This window comes from Eurosta solidaginis, chromosome 4 (assembly GCF_040869045.1).
Source record: "Eurosta solidaginis isolate ZX-2024a chromosome 4, ASM4086904v1, whole genome shotgun sequence".
In the NCBI taxonomy this organism is placed as follows: Eukaryota; Metazoa; Arthropoda; class Insecta; order Diptera; family Tephritidae; genus Eurosta; species Eurosta solidaginis.
In genome coordinates this window covers 203,881,425-203,898,386 of record NC_090322.1, presented here as the reverse complement: position 1 = coordinate 203,898,386, position 16,962 = coordinate 203,881,425, and the positions used below count along the sequence as shown (strand labels likewise).

General features: G+C 36.5%; 1 protein-coding gene across 3 annotated transcripts in view; it reads right to left on the bottom strand.

Moving 5' to 3' along the window:
• The window catches only part of Ubr1 (Ubr1 ubiquitin ligase), a 157,549-nt gene that overhangs the window by 36,693 nt on the left and 103,894 nt on the right, over nt 1–16,962 (bottom strand). For all 3 annotated transcript variants that reach the window (XM_067784604.1, XM_067784603.1, XM_067784602.1), the window contains exon 3: nt 12,748–12,765. In XM_067784604.1, the coding sequence (XP_067640705.1) occupies nt 12,748–12,765 (18 nt within the window). The remainder of the gene's footprint in view (nt 1–12,747; nt 12,766–16,962) is intronic.

The window sequence follows — 16,962 nt, the reverse complement described above, 5'->3', positions numbered from 1 at the left end:
GATCTGGCTGTGCCCATAGTATCAAAAACCATTTCCCGAAACAGATTCGATTCAATCCTATGTTTTTTGCACGTAAATGATAATTGTAAAATTCCAGAAAATAATAAGGATCGACTGTTCAAAATTCGCCCTAAGATTGAAGGTATGAATTAACGTTTTCGTCAGGTATACCATGGAACGAAGGAGCTATCAGTTGACGAATCTATGATTCTTTTCAAAGGCAGAAGTGCTATAAAACAATATTGCCCTATGAAACCAATTAAGCGTGGTTACAAATTATGGTGCTTGGCGGATCAACGCGGATATATCAAAAAGTTCTCTATATACCAAGGAGAGGACGAAGCTGTCGAAGAAAAGTACGAAGGATATGGCCTGGGAGAGAGAGTAGTTTTATCTCTCAAAGAAGAGGAGTGGGCAAAAAATAAGTACGTGTACTTTGTTAATTATTTTACGTCTGTCAGGCTACTACAATTTCTACAAACGTAAAAAGTTTTTGCTTGCGGTACAGTACGGGGAAAGAGAAAAGGACTTCCTTCAAACATGAAAGCGGACAAGAAAATGAAAAGAGGCGAGTTCGATTCACGAACAACTATGAACGGTGTAACTTTTTTTAAATGGATTGATAACAAGCCCATACTGTTGGCTTCCAACTTCCATAGCACTGAGCAAAGTACTGTCCAGAGGAGAGGTCGTAAAGGTCAGGCAATGCAATTTCAATGTCCCAACTGCAATTAAAGAGTATAATTCATTCATGGGTGGCGTAGATCATGCAGATCAGTTGCGGTGTGCATACGGTATAGGCAGCCGATCTAAAAAATGGTGGCATAGATTGTTTTGGCGACTCTTGGGAATAGCTTTCGTTAATTCTTACATTGTATATTGCCGAAGCCATGATAAAATGACTCTTCTAGAGTATAGACGATCCGTTGTACAAGGCTTAATGACGCAAAAAGATGTTGCCAACAAACGCAAGTTGAGTGTTACACCAACACCCTCAAGCAAAAAACGTCGTGGAAAAGGTGAGTCAGTACCAAAAGATGCCCGAGGCCATAAGGACCTTGAGGCTTCGCAGTCAACCCTATTGGTCCATAGCAAGTCCGTTGCCCTGTTCTCATATTCGTCGATTCTCCCTAGGGGATAACTCAGCGGCGGTCGGACGGAGCTGTCCACCTCACTTATGTCTAAGTTGGAGCCTTTCCTAGCCATCTCATCCGCGAGTTCATTCCCTTCAATGCCGCTATGCCCAGGGACCCAGCAAAGGGAGACATTGAAATGACTTATAGAAGCCAGAGAGGCTCTACACCTCCGCACTATCTCTAATTTTATCATGTTGGACTCAAATGCTCTTAAGGCGGCTTGGCTGTCAACAAATATTGTTAAGTCGGTGTTGGATACCGCACTATCTTGGAGCAGCTTTGCCGCTCTATCTATGGCATAGACCTGGCTTGGAATACACTGCATGCGTCAGGAAGTCGGAATGATTGGCTTAACTGAAGATGTGTTGAGCACATCCCAACTCCAGTTCCCTTTGCCATTTTCGAGCCATCGGTATATATTGTGATGCCCCTGCCGTTGTCTAGGCCTACTTCCCATTCCTCCCTTGAAGGATATCGTATGTTCTGAACCTGGAAGTCCGAAACCCCTGTGATGTGGTTTGTTTTGGTTGTTAGGTCGGTTATTATTCCGTTTAATTGCCCCTTCGTCATATCGTCCAGAATTTTGAGATAACTTCGGACTTATTTTTTTCCGATTGTTTTCAATCGGGACTATCTGAGAATCTTTATCGGATCAAGTTGTAATCATTTCGGAGCCATTTCATTATAATTTCGGTATAATTTTAGCGACTTTTTCGTGATCATTTCAAGAATATTATGGAAAACCATCGAATTATTATTGAAAAGTTTTCTATTTGTTTTAGATGACTCATCGGTTTCTTATGAAATAGATACTGATTAAACTTGAATATCGATCCAACATCTATAAACCGTCGAAAACAAGCCGTAAAAACGAACTAAGAGTCTATGACTATGCAATATCAGGCCGATGACAGCGATGTGTTTTTTCTTCCCCCAGCGGATTAGGGGGTTAGAATATACCCGCGGTAGGTATGACTGTCCTAAGAAGCGACTAAAATACCAAATAGATGCTAGGGGTTGTGTAGCGCAACCCTTTCAGGTTGCCAGCGCAATATATAGCTTCTCCAAACCGAATTGTCAAACCCACGCCTATCCGTGGCGAATCCTGTTTCATTAACAGCCGAGGCTCTGGCGACCCTGAACTCCTCATCGATATAGGGGGTGGGAGGGCGGTATAGCATAGAAGGTCGCATATGGTCATAACAAATCGTTCCCGAGATGGTCGGGCTTGGTACCGGAACGTACCGGATATGCATCCAGCAAAGGACCATCAACATCGATAACATTCCCCAAGGCCTTCGGCGAGTGTCCTTATCGCTACAACAACAACAACATGTGTTTTTTTCTATAACGAATTGATACTTTTTCAATGACAAATTGATATTTTTCGATATAAAATAAATATTTTTTTGATACCGAATCAATATTTCCTCGATAGCCAACCCATGTGTTTTCGATAACAAGACGATGTTTTTTCGATAACAAATTGATATATTTTCGATTATGTTTTGATAACAAACTCATAACGCATCTATAACGTTTGTTATCGATAACAATTGTATAACTGTTCGATAAAAAATCTCTTACTCCTCTACACCTTGTCGATAACACGCCGATATAAAACCGATAACAAATGGATAACTAGCGGATAAATCATCCAAATGTATAACACGCCAGCCGATAACAATCCGATAATTAGTCGATAACGGTTGTTATCCTTTCTTTTCCTTTCCTTCAATTTTCTTTCCTCTCCTTTCCGTTTCTGACCTTTCTCTTCCTTTCCTGCCCTTTTCTTTCCTATCCTTTGATTTCGATAGACTTCCTTCTGTTTTCTTTCCGTATTTGCACAATTACGTAAATAATTCATTGGTATGGTATTCGTTTACAGCAACTCTGTTAACTGAAATGATATTGGTTTATGTATCATTTCGTTAATCGGTTTTTATCGCTTAATAACCATTCGCTTTATTTTGCTTGCATAACGGTCGTTTTCTGTGAGAAACGGAAACCAGACGTACCGGCAATTAACAGTTAATTAAATAGTGGTCATTTAATAACTGTTTTAATTGAAAATATCGCTTTCGAAAACTATTATTTGCGATCTATGCTTGTGAGCTATTCTGGACAAAGCTACTTTGGAATGAATGACAAGAAGGCGAACAAGGAAATCAACGGCTAAGTATATAGAGCCTTTCGCCCTCAATGCATTGCTTGTCAAGCGCAGAGTGACGCAGGGTTTTGATGTTGTAGCCTCGGTATTATCGTAGGTGTTTCTCACGACGATCGAGTTTAGCATCACAGCACCAACATGACACTATGCGGGGTGTCGCTTTAGAAATATTATTATTTGTTATTAGGAGATGTTTCCTATGAGGAGACGAGATACGACGTTCTTTTGCAACTCGACTATAAAATATACAGCTATGTAATGTTAGTAGCGTTGTCATGAATATCTCAAAATCAATATAAATTGTTAAAATGTGTATGGATGTGCGAGTATTTATGTACACAAGTATATATGTAAATGCTAAGGAAAGCTGTTTTCCTTTTCTAATTTTGAATGACTGTGTAATTGGATTTTTAATTATTTTTTGTACTTTCAGATGAGCAAACTAACGAAATAAGAAAAACAAAAGTTTTATGGGAACAAAAGAACTTACAGGCGCCACAAGCTCGCGAGCCCTCAAGCCTAGTTTGATAATTTCTAAACGCATAAAGTACATCTGCCCCTTGGGTAACCAAAAACAACACATAGTTGATAATTAAGGTAAAATAATAAAAAATATACTAAATAATAATGAAATGTTATTTAAAATAATGCGAGCTCAGGTAAATACACATACGTTATAATAGATATAATAGATGGTATACTAATGTACATATGTATGTTATTACCCACACTGATGGACTAAAGTATTCACACAATAATGTTTTTTTTAACTAAAATAGTTTAACCATTTTTGTTGTTATATCGGCATATTGATTTGTAAGATCGCGGGTTCGAAACGAGCTCAAGGCCTAACAATAATTATTTTACCATTATTATTGTTATGATACATTTTTTCTTAAATGAAATTTTTTTTTAATTAGAATAGAAGAAAGAAACAATTTAGACAACTGCCAAAGCTCGTTGTATAGATCCATTTCGGGAACTGTTAAATTCCCTCATCGGCAACGTTTAGGCGCCGCTGCTATAACCATTCAGCTATCACAGTGGTTTTTTGTTTGTCTTCATTATTTCTACTTCTATCATTTGTCTTGCCAAATGATTTACAGAGCGCTGTGACATCTGTTGCAGAATCGATGTGAAAATTGGACTGGTTTCTGTATGGTAGTTGTCTAAATTTTTTCTTTCTTCTATTCTAATTAAAAAAAATGTTTCATTTAAAAAAACATTTCTCATAACAATAATAATGATAAAATAATTATTCTTAGGCCTTGAGCTCGATTCGCACCCGCGATCTTAAAATAATAGTTTTATTTCTGTTGGTAACAGTTAGCTTAATATTGTAACGAATTCTGGGGATTTCTGCTATTTATGCACCTTCTGCTAACGTTCGAATTACTAAACTGTTGAATAAATCACTCCAATATTTAGTATTGCAAACTGGCCTTTATTTAGTTACTTTGGGATTAGTATTTCACAATTATACTTCACAACCAATAGCGTGTTTAAATCAAAACTGATACGTTATTATTCAGCTTGCGTTGCTTTTATACTCTCGGTTTCCTCGTTCACCCATTTCTCCTAAGGTCTAGTAATTTCGCGAACAGTTTCAGTCCACGCCTCTCCCATAGCCATATGCGTGTGTATATGTGAGTAACTACTTCGGCTAATGACTACATATTTGTGTGTGTGAGATATCTCTTCGTCCCCTTCTACATAAGAGTTCCTAGCCTTAATGTGTACATGTATATAAGAGTGGCTGCTTCATGTTTTTGTTGTTGCATGATTATTTCCTAACAGCCTAGTGATGTCAACATTCGCCACAATATTATTTTAATCATTCTATACGGCATATCGGTGAAAAAAAAAATATTTTCTGTACCAAGAAAATTGTTCGTAAACATTTTTCAACGACAAAAGTATTCTCACACCAACATTCTTTTCTGATAATACTAGCTAATGGAAAATTTTTAAATTAGTTGTAAATCCTTCTTGCTTAATATTAATAGCTTCGTTCAACCTCTTTGACATTGAGCGCTTTTTTTTTTGTGGTTTCACCTCCACTATTTGCCTATTCTTGTTGCAAAATTTCCTTAAACGGAGTTTTGCATGTTTTATTATGTTTGGATATTCTTCGACTCAATTCATCCCAAAGATGTTCGATCGGTTTATAGTCCGGTGATTGTGGTGGAGTCGGTAAAATATTCAAGTATACTGACTTATCTATAGAACTATGATGGCATACATCCCCATTAGACTGGGTCGATTTATTAACCGATATCGCGCCATTGATTTTTCGATAGGATTTGGGCTCAGGAAAAAAAGTTCCACTACGCATACCCAAAAGATAATTTTCGAGCCTGGAAAAAAATGACGAAAGGGTAAATTTTTCGACCAAAACACTCCCCAAAACCCAAAAAATATTTTTTTCAAAAAACTGTTATCGCCAACGTTTTTACAACAGTTTTTTGAAGAAAAAAAACTATTTTTGGGTTTGGGGAGTGTTTTGGTCGAAAAATTTACCCCTTCGCCATTTTTTTTTTGCAGGCTCGAAAATTATTTTTCTGGGTATGCGTAGTGGAACTTTTTTTCCTGAGCCCAAATCCTATCGAAAAATCGATGGTGCGATATAGGTTAACTTTCGTCCATACAAATCGACCCAGGTTAATCCCCATACCATGACCTTCCCTACCACCATGCTTGACTGTGCTGATTGTGTTGCGCTTTTCCAATTCTGTATTACGCTTTCTCCAAACTCTTATTCGGCCGTACGATTGAAAAATATTAAATTTACTCTCATCTGAGAATAAAACTGTATCCTAGAACTCATTCGGTTTGTTTTTGTACTTCTTTGCGAATTCAATAGTTTCTTTTTATTCTTATCGCTTATCTGAGATTTTCTTCTAGCAACTCAGGAACGATAACCAGGATCCGAATCGTAACATACGATCCGTGATCGAATGCTGTTTTTAAAATAACAATAGCTCCGAAATGGTGTATAGGATTAATGAAATATGTGATTTAGGGACAATAGTTCGACTGCCAACGCTTGAGTGAAAATAGTTTTCGTGACCGTATGTTACGATTCCATAGCAGCTCTATGAAATATTCTACTTACAGTTTTACTATGCATTTTTTATACTCAGCTGAGCAGAGCTCACAGAGTATATTAATTTTGTTCGCATAACAGTAATTCGCAACATCATAAACTAATGATGATAGATATAGACTTCTATATATCAAAACAAGTAAGGAAGGTTAAGTTCGGGTGTAACCGAACATTACATACTCAGTTGAGAGCTATGTTGACAACATAAGGGAAAATAACCATGTAGGAAAATGAACCGAGGGAAACCCTGGAATGTGTTTGTATGGCATGTGTATCAAATGAAAGGCATTAAAGAGTATTTTATGAGGGAGTGGGCCATAGTTCTATAGGTGGACGCCATTTAGGGATATCGCCATAAAGGTGGATCAGGGTTGACTCTAGAATTTGTTTGTACGATGTGGGTATCAAATGAAAGGTGTTAATGAGTATTTTAAAAGGGAGTAATCCTTAGTTCCATAGGTGGTCGCCGTTTCGAGATATCTCCATAAAGGTGGACCAGGGGTGACCATAGAATTTGTTTGTACAATATGGGTATCAAAAGAAAGGTGTTAATGAGTATTTTAAAAGGGAGTGATCCTTAGTTCCATAGGTGGACGCCGTTTCGAGATATCGCCATAAAGGTGGACCAGGGGTGACCCTAGAATTTGTTTGTACGATATGGGTATCAAATTAAAGGTATTAATGAGGGTTTTAAAAGGGAGTGGTGGTAGTTGTATAGGTGGTCGCCTTTTCGAGATATCGCCATAGGGGTGGACCAGGGGTAACTCTAGAATGCGTTTGTACAATATGGGTATCAAACGAAAGGTGTTAATGAGTATTTTAAAAGGGAGTGGGCCTTAGTTCTATAGGTGGACGCCGTTTCGAAATATCGCCATAAAGGTGGACCAGGGGTGACTCTAGAATGTGTTTGTACAATATGGGTATCAAACGAAAGGTGTTAATGAGTATTTTAAAAGGGAGTGGGCCTTAGTTCTATAGGTGGATGCCTTTTCGAGGTATCGCAATAAAGGTGGACCAGGGGTGACTCTAGACTTTGTTTGTACGATATGGGTATCAAATTAAAGGTATTAATGAGGGTTTTAAAAGGGAGCGGTGGTAGTTGTATAGGTGGTCGCCTTTTCGAGATATGACCATAAAAGTGGACCAGGGGTGACTCTAGAATGCGTTTGTACAATATGGGTATCAATGAGTATTTTAAAAGGGAGTGGGCCTTAGTTCTATAGGTGGACGCCGTTTCGAAATATCTCCATAAAAGTGGAACAGGGGTGACTCTAGAATGTGTTTGTACGATATGGGTATCAAATTAAAGGTATTAATAAGGGTTTTAAAAGGGAGTGGTGGTAGTTGTATAGGTGGTCGCCTTTTCGAGATATCGCCATAAAGGTGAACCAGGCGTGACTCTACAATACGTTTGTACAATATGGGTATCAAACGAAAGGTGTTAATGAAGATTTTAAAAGGGCGTGGGCCTTAGTTCTATAGGTGGACGCCTTTTCGAGGTATCGCAATAAAGGTGGACCAGGGGTGACTCTAGACTTTGTTTGTACGATATGGGTATCAAATGAAAGGTGTTAATGAGTATTTTTAAAAGGGAGTGGGCCTTCGTTCTATAGGTGGTCGCCTTTTCGATATATCGCCATAAAGGTGGACCAGGGGTGACTCTAGAACCTGTTTGTACGATATTAGTATCAAATTAAAGGTATTAATGAGAGTTTTAAAAGGGAGTGGTGGTAGTTGTATATATGAAGGCGTTTTCCACATCATCTGTTGGATACCGCTAATTTATTTATGTATGTAATACCTGCCAAGATTTCAAGGGTTTTTTATTTCGCCCTGCAGAACTTTTTCATTTTCTTCTACTTAATATGGTAGGTGTCACAACCATTTTACAGAGTTTTTCTAAAGTTATATTTCGCGTCAATAAATCAATCCAATTACCATGTTTGATCCCTTTTTTCGTATTTGGTATAGAATTATGGAATTTTTTTCATTTTTCGTAATTTTCGATATCGAAAAAGTGGGCGTGGCCATAGTCGGATTTCGTTCATTTTTTATACCAAGATAAAGTGAGTTCAGATAAGTACGTGAACTAAGTTCAGTAAATATATGTCGATTTTTGCTCAAGTTATCGTGTTAACCGCCATGCGGAAGGACAGACGGACGACTGTGTATAAAAACTGGGCGTGCCTTCAACCGATTTTGCCCATTTTCACAGAAAACAGTTAGCGTCATAAAATCTATGCCCCTACCAAATTTCGAAAGGATTGGTAGATTTTTGTTCGACTTATGGCATTAAAAGTATCCTAGACAAATTAAATGAAAAAGGGCGGAGCCACGCCCATTTTAAAATTTTCTTTTATTTTTGTATTTTGTTGCACCATATCATTACTGGAGTTGAATTTTGACATAATTTACTTATATACTGTAAAGATATTAAATTTGTTGTTAAAATTTGACTTTAAAAAAAAATTTTTTTTTTTTAAGTGGGCGTGGTCCTTCTCCGATTTTGCTAATTTTTATTGAGCGTACAAATAGTAATGAGTAACGTTCCTGCCAAATTTCATCATAATATCTCATCGACTGCCAAATTACAGCTTGCAAAAGTTTTAAATTACCTTCTTTTAAAAGTGGGCGGTGCCACGCCCATTGTCCAAAATTTTACTCGTTTTCTATTCTGCGTCATAAGTTCAACGCACCTACCAAGTTTCATCGCTTTATCTGTATTTGGTAATGAATTATTGCACTTTTTCGGTCTTTCGAAGTTTTCGATATCCAAAAAGTGGGCGTGGTTATAGTCCGATATCGTTCATTTTAAATAGCGATCTGAGATGAGTGCTCAGGAACCCACATACCAAATTTCATCAAGATACCTCAAAATTTACTCAAGTTATCGTGTTAACGGACGGACGGACGGACATGGCTCAATCAAATTTTTTTTCGATCCTGATGATTTTGATATATGGAAGTCTATATCTATCTCGATTCCTTTATACCTGTACTACCAACCGTTATCCAATCAAACTTAATATACTCTGTGAGCTCTGCTCAACTGAGTATAATGATCTGGGCGAAAAAAGAAATTTATTTAGCAATGTCCGTCCGTCCGTCCGTCCGTTAAATGAGTAAATTTTGAGGTATATTATGAAATTTGGTACGTAGGTTCCTGGGCACTCATCTCAGACCGCTATTTAAAATGAACGAAATCGGACTATAACCACGCCCACTTTTACGATAAGAAAATTTCGAAAAACCGAAAAAGTGCGACAATTCATTACCTATGACGCAAAATAGAAAATTTGTAAAATTTTGGACAAATGAGCGTGGCACCGCCCACTTTAAAAATAAGGTAATTTAAAAGTTTTGCAAGCTGCAATTGGCAGTCGTTGAAGATATCATGATGAAATTTGGCAGGAACGTTACTCCTATTACTATATGTGTGCTAAATAAAAATTAACAAAATCTGATGACGAACAAACCCACTTTTTACCCCTGGAATGTCATGCGTCGTCGTTTCGACGACGCGAGTTTTTACTTTACCGTTATCACACTGTTCCTTTGTTTGTAAAGTGCCTTGTTTTTTACAGCGTTAGTCGCTCTTGAGCTGTTGACGTTTGCAGTTGCTTGGCTTCGTACGATCTTTGTAAGTACTTATTTTTTAAATATGCGTAGTCGAAAAGACGAGCGATGAACTTTGTGTGAGTTTTTCGTTCCGTAGTTATTTTTCTTGCTTATTTATCTGTTTGGTTTGTACAGTTGTGATACAAGATGAGTGGCAGAAAAATGTATACTGACGAAGAAATTGAAAAATTTCTTGCAATGTGCGACGACGAGAATGGATTAGACGATGAGTTAGACAACAGCAAACTAGAATCAGATGCAGAAATCGAACAAAACGAAAGCTTAGGGGATGCAGGTTTTTCAGAAGAATCAACCGACACAGATGAAGATAACATACCTTTACATTTATTGAGAGCCAAGTCAAATATAATTTATTTTAATAAATCTATTTTGCGTGGCAAAAATAAACATAAGTGGTCAACAAAAGGGGCAAATCTTATCGTTATGGTCTAAATGTAGTAAATAAAGCTCGAGGACCAACACGCCATTGCAAAAATATAACAGACCCACTGCAATGCTTCCAGATGTTCATTACACCAGAGATCGTGGAGGAAATTGTTCAATGGACAAACATTGAGATTGCTATCTTACTTGTAACTACAGATGAAGCTCAAAGGAAAGAAACTTCCTCAAATGAAATGTCTGCCCTAATTGGACTATTGGTAGTAACAGCAGGCAAGAAAGATCAGCATTTGTCGGCAGATGAATTGTTTGACAGATCTTATGGTGGAATATCATATATTTCGATAATGACAAAAGCAAGGTTAAAATTTCTTATGTCGTGTCTTCGATTCGGCGATAAATCTGCACGCCTTCAAATAGTTGAAGACAAATATGCCCCCATTAGAAAAATTTGGGAAATGTTCATTCAAAAGTGCCGTGAAAACTATACGCCTGGGGAATACCTTACGATTGACGAGCCACTACTGGCGTTCAGGGGAAAATGTAGCTTCCGGATGTACATTCCAAACAAGCCAGCAAAATATGGACTCAAAATGATAATGATATGTGATAGCGGTACAAACTACAAAAGTACTCTTTATTACCTTCCATTTGATACCAATGTCATACAAAAACATTCCAGGGTTACCCTAGGTTCATTTTCCTGCATGGTGATTTTCTCTTATTTTGTCTCCGAAGCTCTCAGCTGAGTATGTAATCGAACTTAGCCTTCCTTAATTCTTTATTTATAAGATAGCAAGCTTCTTCGCTTCCCAAACCTTCTGCTGCGCTCTCTTTCGGTCTTTCCTTCCTCTAACGTTTTTTTACTTTCTTCAATTTCCCTACTTTTTATCACTCACTGTCTCTTCAACTGACCTCTTAATTTAGCACTTCTTTTGTACCTTTATTCGCCATTTCCGCCCTTATTTCAGCATTACTTGTCAACTTTCTACAATTCAAGTAATTTCAGTCGAAAAATAAGTTAGCCTATTACCAATCAAACAAGCATATAGTCTGCTTGTTAACTAAAATAATCCTGAAGCGTTCCTGAAATTGGTTCTGATAAAGTATAGAAATGATTCCGAAAATAAACCAGAAGTGATAGTGAAATTACCCCAAAATTGCACTGAAATAGTTTCGAAATGATCCCTTTACATAATCTTGAAGTAATCCTGAAGTCATCCCGAAATGTTCACAAAACTGTCCCATAATAGTTCCGAAATTATTCAAGAATATACGATACAATTCCTAACTATGGCACTTAGTTTCACATTAATTGATATGCGATCGTATACCCATTCTCCCACATCATTAATCCGACTGTTATGGGAATGCTGAGGTTTGAATGCTTCCAGCAATAGTTACGGCCTACTGAGTACTAAGTTTTTAAATTGGCTTACTCTCACTTGAATTCTATCTTACTGTAGACAGAGTTATCGTGCAATGAGTTCCTGTATTTTGACACCTTGAGGTTCAGCCTAAGACTCTAAACTAACTTTTAAGGACCACTTCACGGCGGTGGGAGAGAAAGTTCTAGAGCAAGTGGAGCCTTGACGCCAATAATGCCCAATATCGGCGGCCCAGGCAAAGCTACCCGTCAGCTATTATCCAACGTAATCAGCTCGACAATATTATATGCAGCACCAGTATGGCACGGATCGAACGGACCGATCCACCAAAATTATATACTAGCAGCCTACCATATTACTGCTATACGAATAGCATGTGCTTATCGGACGGTGTCTGACGACGCGATCCATGTAGATATACTCTGTATGGCATTGGAATCGGCGGACCATCTGAAAATGCCAAAAAAGCGCAAGGTCACGAACTACGGTTATGTGGCAAGAACGGTGGGAAGAATAGAGAAAGGGTGCTGGACCTTCAGGGTGGGTACTACATCTCCATCTCAGTCAATAGTACAGCTCATAATCTTGCGTAACACCACCGTGGATTAAGTATAGACGGTTAGGTGTCCATATTTCCAACAAAATAGCTAAATAACATGGAAAATCGCAGCACGAAATTTGCGACCATCTGAACTAAGCAATAATTCAAGATATTACCCTTTTGGTAGAACCCTGTGGAAATGCTACAGACAACCTACAATGACTCCGTTTCCGTACTCAATTCAAATTACTTAGACTAGAAGCTAATCTTAAATTAAAGTGTATGCATGAGATTAGATTCTAAATATTTAAGTGATCTAAGTATTAAACATGAAGTGTGAGTGCACAAATTATTTGCTTTTAATGTTTATGTATGTATGTACTCACAGCTGGGTCTAGTCGCATCTGAAAATCAAAAAAAGAAATTGCTTAGTTAGTTTCAACGGAATTTAAATAATACGAAAAAAATTTACGTATTCTAGCTCGATTTTACACACAAACATACAAACTTAGTGATGACAAATAATTGTAAGTCAGTTATTCATATTTAAATAATTACATAATACATAGTGAAAAAATAAATAAAGATAATGGCACAACAACAATGTGGAATTTCTTTGGGATGGGTAGAATATTTTAATGTATGATAGTCCAAGGACTCATAAAGAAACTAGAAAGGAAGTCTAAGTTCGGGTGAAACCGAACATTACATACCAAGCTGTACACTTGAAATGCTGTTGTTGTTTGTTTTGTGTGCTTAATAATGTTACATACAAGGTTGCGCAATAATACATATACATATGGTTCTATTCTGAACTAATTTTCGTTTAAAAGAAGCAAAAAGGATAGATAGATAATTAATTGAGGATCGCACTGCGACCATTGGTCTATTGTGTCCAAGCAAAAAGGATACACAGGCTAACACCAATGACCTTGAGCGGGTAATAATGCAGTTTTCCTTCATATATGGGGATTTCCTTACTGTTTATTTTAAAGTAAACATATAACAGAACAATAAAAATACGATTGATACAAAACGATTTTTCGCTAAGATTTAACTTATAATTTTTGCCTACGACCCTTTTTAAAGTCATTTATATAAAAGTGGGCGTGGTCCTTAACCAATCTTATCTATCCATTTTTACTAGAAATATTTCCTGCTATAAGGAAAATGTGTACCCAATTTTGTTACGATATGTAAATTTTTCTTCGAGTTATTGCCCCCCAAACATTGAAAATTGCTTAGACAAAAAAGGGGCGGTGCCACACCCATTTTCAAAAATTTTAGTGTTTTCCAATTTAATGTTATAATTCAATTTAGAAAGTAAAATTCTGTTGATACAAAGCTCTTTTTCGCTAAGATAGAGCTTATTATTTTCGTCTACGATTGATTTAAAAATCTTTTGTATAAAAGTGGGGGTGGTTTTTAACCGATCTCGTCCATTTTTACGGCTCCCGAAACATAGAAAATTGCTTAGTCATAAAAGGGGGGGTGCCACGCCCATTTTTTTTTTTTTAATTTAAGTTTTTCCTATTTACTGTTATAAATCCACTAGGGAAATGAAATACCATTGATATAAAGCTCTTTTTTGCAAAGATATAGTTTATTTTATTTGCCCACGACCCTTTTAAAAAACTTTTATATAAAAGTGGGCGTGGTCCTTAACCGATTTCGTAAATTTTTCTTCAAAGCATACCTTATAGTAAAGGCAACCTCTCTGTCGAATTTTGTTACAATAGGTTCAACGATTTTTGATTTATGATTAATAATATTTGTAAAATTAATTTTATCACAAGTGGGCGGTGCCACGTTGTGTTAACGGAGAGACTAACAGGCGAACAGACGAACGGACGGGCGCACAGACGGACGAACTCAATCAAATTTTTTTTCGACACTGACGATTTTGATATATGGCAGTCTATATCTATCTCGATTCCTTTATACCTGTACAACCAACCGTCATCCAATCAAAGTTAATATACTCTGTGTGCAAAGCACGCTGAGTATAATACATAAATAAAGATAATGGCACAATAAACAATGTGGCATTTTTTTGGGAATGATAGAATATTTTAATGTATATATTTATATATTTATATTTATTTATTTATTACGACTCTAAGAGCCTAGTTCAAAACATAAAAATATGATTGCATTAATTAACATGTGTACTTAATCTAAATTTTTAAATTAAAGAAAAAATTTTAATTATGACACATGTATCACTAATGAATTTAAATCTCAACGACTATATCATTTAATCGGCCTAGATTTGGTGTAGTCATACAACCGGCTGCTAAATAAGTTTCTATCACAATTTTTTATATATTCAGGTAGTTCGTTGAAGTATTTCAACCCTTTGTAAAAAAGACTATTTTTTTCCGATTCTGTTTTATAATTTGGCAATTTAAAATTATTTCTCTGCCTTGTATTTATATCATGGACCTCGTAATTAAATGTAATACCTGTTCTGAGATACTCTGGCAAAATTCCGTGCTTTATATTATAAATAAATTTCATTGTGTTAAAGAATATTTGTTGTTTAACGCTCATCCAATTTAAACTTAGAAGCATGTCTTTTATAGGAGTATCATAACGTTTGCTTAAAATAAAGCGCATTGCTTTATTTTGCATTTTTTGCAACTTATCAATTTGCGAATCTTTCATAATAAAAATATTGTTGAGCAATAAATAAAGTAAGGATCAACTATGGATCTATAAACCGTTACTTTGTAATAATTACTTAAGTTTTTACAAGTTCTTTGAATAAACCATAATTTTTTTGCTATTTTACTTACTGAATAGTCAACATGGGCATCAAATTTTAATTTGCAATCAATCTGAACACCCAAATATTTAATCGTATTTACTTTTGCTATTTCAATAATATTTATAGTAATAGTTTCAAAATTAGCAATGTTTTTTCTTGAAATAAGCATGTATTTAGTTTTTTCTATATTAATTTTAAGTCTGTTTGTACACAGCCAGATATAAAGTGCGTTTAAGTCACTTTGTAACTTAATTCTTATATCATTTTCATTTTTGCCATTTATATAAATTAGAGCATCATCAGCGAAAAGTTTTATGGAGCTGAATTTCAAAACAGAATTTATATCATTAATATAAATGTTGAATAAAATTGGTGCAAGAACAGAACCTTGGGGTAGGCCAATCTTAACATCCACTTCGTCTGATATTATCGAACCAATTACTGTTCTTTGTTTGCGATTTGTTAAGAAATCTTTAAACCAATCCAGTTCAACATCCCTAATACCAATTCCTTCCAATTTTCCTAATAATATTTTTTTATCTATAGTTTCGAAGGCTCTTTTAAGATCAATGTATGATATATTTATATTTTATATTTATACTAGCAGACCCGGCAGACGTTGTTCTGCCCTAAATTTGGCCTATCTGCATACATTTTAATAAGCTTTTTCCGTCTAACTCTGCCCTACCCCTCTACACTTTTTCCTAATCTCTTTATTCACTCCTCCCTCCGTCTTTTTCGCTTCATCTCCATCTTCGTCACATTCTATCTCTTTCTCAGTCTCCTTCTCTCTTTTCTCTTCTCTCAAGTTTTTCTCCTTCTTCTTCATCTCTTATTGCCAGTCCCAGAGGGTGGTATGTATTTTGTTCCAGTCCCACTCCGAGTCTCAGTCTCAGTCCCAGTCCTAGTCCTAATCCCAGTCCCAGTCCGTCTCTGGTATACTTCCCAGAAAAAAGCATCGTAAATACTAATATAGGCAAATTTATATACGATATTTCAGGTAAATCGAATAGGACGTATGTAAATAGGTACATGTGGGTATTATTAATTCTTGTCTTTATTTGGGCTTCGCATGCATATTTATCAGTTTTGCCAGGTTGATGCGACTAAATCGAATATCACAATGAACAGCTTTCATTTGATATCCATAATACACACACATTCTAGGGGTATCCGGGTCCATGTTTTGCCCTATATCTCGAGACCCTAGTCACTCAGCGGTGTAAAACTTACTCTGTACTAAAGCATACATCAACAGCTTCAATTTGATACCCATAATGTAAAAACACATTCTAGGTGTATCCGGGTCCACGTTTTGGGCTATATCTCGAGACCCTAGCCTCCCAGTTGATTAAAATTATCCTGTACTATAGCACTCATCAACAGCTTTCATTTGATATCCATATTGTATAAACACATTCTAGGGGTACCCGGGTCCACGTTTTGGGCTATATCTCGAGACCCTAGCCTCACAGTTGTATGAAAATTATCCTGAGCTATAGCACTCATCCACAGCTTTCACTTGATATCCATATTGTATAAACACATTCTAGGGGTACCCGGGTCCAAGTTATGGGCTATATCTCGAGACCCTATCCTCCCAGGTGTATGAAAATTATCCTGTACTATAGCACTCATCAACAGTTTTCATTTGATATCCATATTATATAAACACATTGTAGGGGTACCCGGGTCCACGTTTTGGGCTATATCTCGAGACCCTAGCATCCCAGGAGTATGAAAATTATCCTGTACTATAGCACTCATCAACAGTTATCATTTGATATCCATATTGTATAAACACATTCTAGGGGTACCCGGGTCCACGTTT